This window comes from Sitodiplosis mosellana, unplaced genomic scaffold, assembly GCF_009176505.1.
Source record: "Sitodiplosis mosellana isolate CC-2019 unplaced genomic scaffold, AAFC_SMos_1.0 Smas_scaffold_5824, whole genome shotgun sequence".
NCBI classification, from domain to species: Eukaryota; Metazoa; Arthropoda; class Insecta; order Diptera; family Cecidomyiidae; genus Sitodiplosis; species Sitodiplosis mosellana.
The window spans coordinates 1-3,826 of record NW_022601066.1 but is presented as its reverse complement, the minus strand read 5'-3'; the positions used below and the strand labels follow the sequence as shown (position 1 = coordinate 3,826).

The window sequence follows — 3,826 nt, the reverse complement described above, 5'->3', positions numbered from 1 at the left end:
ACGGACTATAAACAACAGCATACAATATAAGCGTTGTTCTGCTCTGTGTTAACCGATGATCACACGCTCAAATCATGCACAATCTTGTTGCTATGGTAACTTAGTTTGCTCGACTTGTGGCATGATGTTTTTTCTTGGAATTGCTTACGCTCGTAAATCTCGATGTTGCAATAACAATTAAACCGAATTTGGCTTGTTTTTTCTTGCTCTTGTTGATTTTTCAACCACAACATTCAGCATATTTCTCTCTGCTCAAACAAACACGGGTTTGTTTCCATAAAATCAATTTCAGTGACGATTTTATGGAATTTCACAATTCCAGCGTTTAAGTGTTCATTTTTCAGCTCTTGCTCTGGTTCAACCGGCAATAATCGAATCTTTTGAACCGGCCGTACCAGCGTTTTTTGTTTATTGTCCTTTGACGGCAACAATATCACAACCGATCGCACTAAATCATCTTTGCTCAGAATTAGCTCTTTTATGCGCCCCATTTGCCATTGCGCTGGCGGCAAATTTTCGTCTTTGATTAGAACGAGTTGGCCCGTTTCAAATGGTCGCTCCGATAACCATTTTTTCCTTGGTAATAATGTAGCTAAATAATCAGCTTGCCAACTCTTCCAAAACGCTTGAAGCATTTTCTGTTGCTCATCACGTACTCTTTTCAGCGAATAATCCGATTTTGCCGGTGCTGCAATTGGCGGTGGCAAAATGAATGATTCACCTATTAGAAAATGCCCGGGTGTGATTACTTGCATATCGGTCGGCTCGTCGCTTAGCGCATAAAGCGGCCTCGAATTGAGCACTGCTTCGATTTGCACCAAAAATGTAATCAATTGTTCGTAGGTATAGCTCTTCGTACCTACAACTCGCTTCAAATGGCATTTTGCTGATTTAACAGCCGCTTCATAAATACCGCCTTGATGCGGTGCTGCTGGCTTCATGAACACCCATTGGGTGCCTTTTTTATTTAAATGCTCCATCACCTCTGGAGAAGTCCAATTACGAAATGCACATTTGATTTCTTTCTCAGCACCAACAAACGATGTTCCATTGTCACTGAACAACTTATTGCAATGCCCTCGTCTCGCAATAAAACGATCAAAGCATGCGATAAATGCGGCAGCTGAAAGATCCGTTCCCACATCAATATGAATTGCTCTCGTAACCATGCATACAAATATTGCCACCCAGCACTTTCTCTTACTTGTTCTACTTTTGTATCGCTCTGATAGCTCAAATGGACCAGCGTAATCGACTCCGGTTATTAAAAACGGACGATTCTGCCTCACACGATCAGCTGGCAGCTCTGCCATTAGTTGAGTCTCAAAATGCTTAGCATACCGAATGCATGTTATGCAATTGCTTAAGTATGAGCGCAGCTCCAGCCTCAAACGCGGGATCCAATAATTCGCACGAATATATTGGAGCATCAGTTGTATGGAGCCATGCTTCGTTGCACTGTGCGCTTCCCATGCAATGAGATAACTCAAGCGAGATTTTGACGGAATGATTACTGGATGTCTTGCATCATATGGTAAATCCGAACCGCCCAATCGACCACAGGCACGGATAATTCCATCTTTATCCAAAAATGGGCGCAAATCTAACAAATGGCTCTTCGCTGGAAATTCTGATTTAGGCTCATTGGTGGTTTTCTCAATGAAATGCTCATATTCCAACGGAAAAGAACGTTTTTGCTCTTCCGTTATGAAATATTTCAGTGCAGCTCTTCGCTCATCTTCTGTTGTTAGCCCAATCATCTGGCTCCAATTTCCATTCAATTTTTGAAGGCTTACAATTTGTTTAGGCTTGGTTCGAGTTTTATCACGACAAACTCGAATAAAACGCATCACAAAAGCAAGAATGCGCGTCAACTTACTCAAATCGTTGGAATAATCGATCAACGGTACTCCTTCTTTCATTTGCGGCACAAATACTTCAAGTTTTTTGTTTCGCACTGAAACTGCGTTCATTCTAAATGCTTTTATCTCTTCTTGCATTTCAATTGATGGCTTCACTGCACGAATATTCAAAGGCTCCGGCCATTCGGATTGTAGCTTCGAAAGCCATGGCGGTCCGTGCCACCATAAATTATTTTGCACTATGCCGCTCGGTGGCACTCCCCGGCTGATAAGATCGGCCGGATTATCATGGGTTCGCACATGAAACCAATCTCTCTCGGTGCTCACTTCACGAATCTTTTTTACTCGATTCGCAACAAACACCTTTAGCTCATGCACCGGTTTGTGTATCCATTGCAGCGCTGTGCTACTGTCTGTCCACAAACGAAACGGTACATTTTGCAATTCCATCGCATCTCTTACGATGGAAAAATATCGGCTCAATAGCTCTGCAGCCGCCAATTCCAACCGTGGTATTGACACCCCGTTTAATTGTTCATTTCCTTTCGGAATTTTCTCTGGTTTTATTTTTTGCGGCGCAATTTTCGATTTGGAAGCGATCAAATCGCACCGAATTTGTCCTTTCAAATCCTCAATTCTCAAATAAATACTACACCCGTAGCATTTTCCCGAAGCATCCGCAAAACCATGCAATTGCACTTGCACATCGCTGCTCATGCCAAACCAACGCGGAATTCGAATTTTTTCCAAATGCAATATTTGGCTCCAAATCGCATTCCATTCGGTTGCATATTTTGGTGGAACTGGCTCATCCCAATCCACCTTCAAATTCCATAAATCACGCATCAATAACTTAGTCAATGTAATTATTGGCGCTATAAATCCATTCGGATCATACAAACGACCGATTTTACTAAGAATTGATCGTTTCGTTAGCTCCTTGCTCATTTCCGGTTCGCGCACTTCGTATGTTATCTCGTCGGTAGTAGTTATCCACTTCAGGCCTAGCACCGCAGTTTCGTTATTCTCATCAAACGATACCGACGAATGCTCGCCTTCGAGTTTTTGCACTAAATATTCACTATTGGAACGCCGCTTGCACAGAGGAAAACCAGATTTCTCTAAAACTAATTTCATCTCTTTTGCCAATTTAACGGCCTTTTGCTCATCACTCGCACCGGTGGTACAGTCATCCATATAGAAATCATTTCGAATGGCGTGCACTGCCTCCGGATACTCATTTTCCAATTCTGCTGCGCCTTCCAACATTGTTCGCACAGCTAAATATGTTGATGACGATAGCCCAAAAGTGACTACTACCAACCAATATTCTTTGAGCGGATCGGCTGGACTCTCTCGCCAGAAGATGCGCTGCAAATTCCATTGCTTTGGATTAATACATACTTGCAAATACATGGATTTTATATCCGCACTCACTGCAACTTTATGCCGACGAAAACGCATAATGGTTTCGTACAGATTTCTCTGCAATTTCGGCCCAACAAATTGCGCATCATTCAAAGATATGCCTTTATTTGTTAAGCAGCTGGCATCATACACTATTCGGAATTTACCGGATGTGTACACCGCATGATGAGGAATATAGTAGACCATTTCACCCGGCTCCGGATGAATATTCGCTTCCATCATATACCCTTTAGCTATATTCTCTTTTATTCGCTCAACATAATCTGCTCTGTAGGCCGGATCGCGTGCAAATCGCTTTTCCAATCCAAAGAAACGCCGAAGCGCTGCCTCTCTCGAACTGCCAAGTTCTTGCACTGTTGGCTTAATTGGAATTGTTACCGTATGCCTACCTGTCTCATCTCGTGAATGCCCTTCGATAAACATTTGCTCAACCATTTCATCTTCGTCGCACTTTGACGAACACAACGGTAAATCTTCGAATTCCCAGAATTTTTTCATCGTCTTCTCAAGCTCGGTGAAACTTGTCGCATGAATAC

At 42.6% G+C, this 3,826-nt stretch overlaps 1 protein-coding gene across 1 annotated transcript; it reads right to left on the bottom strand.

Annotated features, from left to right (window-relative positions):
* Positions 1 to 262: 262 nt before the first annotated feature.
* LOC129572990 (uncharacterized) lies at positions 263 to 3,788 on the bottom strand (the record flags this gene model as incomplete). The annotated part of the gene is made up of 2 exons (XM_055453125.1): positions 1,205 to 3,788; positions 263 to 985 (listed from the first exon to the last, which is right to left on the bottom strand). Coding segments are annotated over exons 1-2 (3,307 nt in total), but the record flags the coding sequence as incomplete, so codon positions are not given.
* Between the last annotated feature and the right edge of the window lie 38 nt (positions 3,789 to 3,826).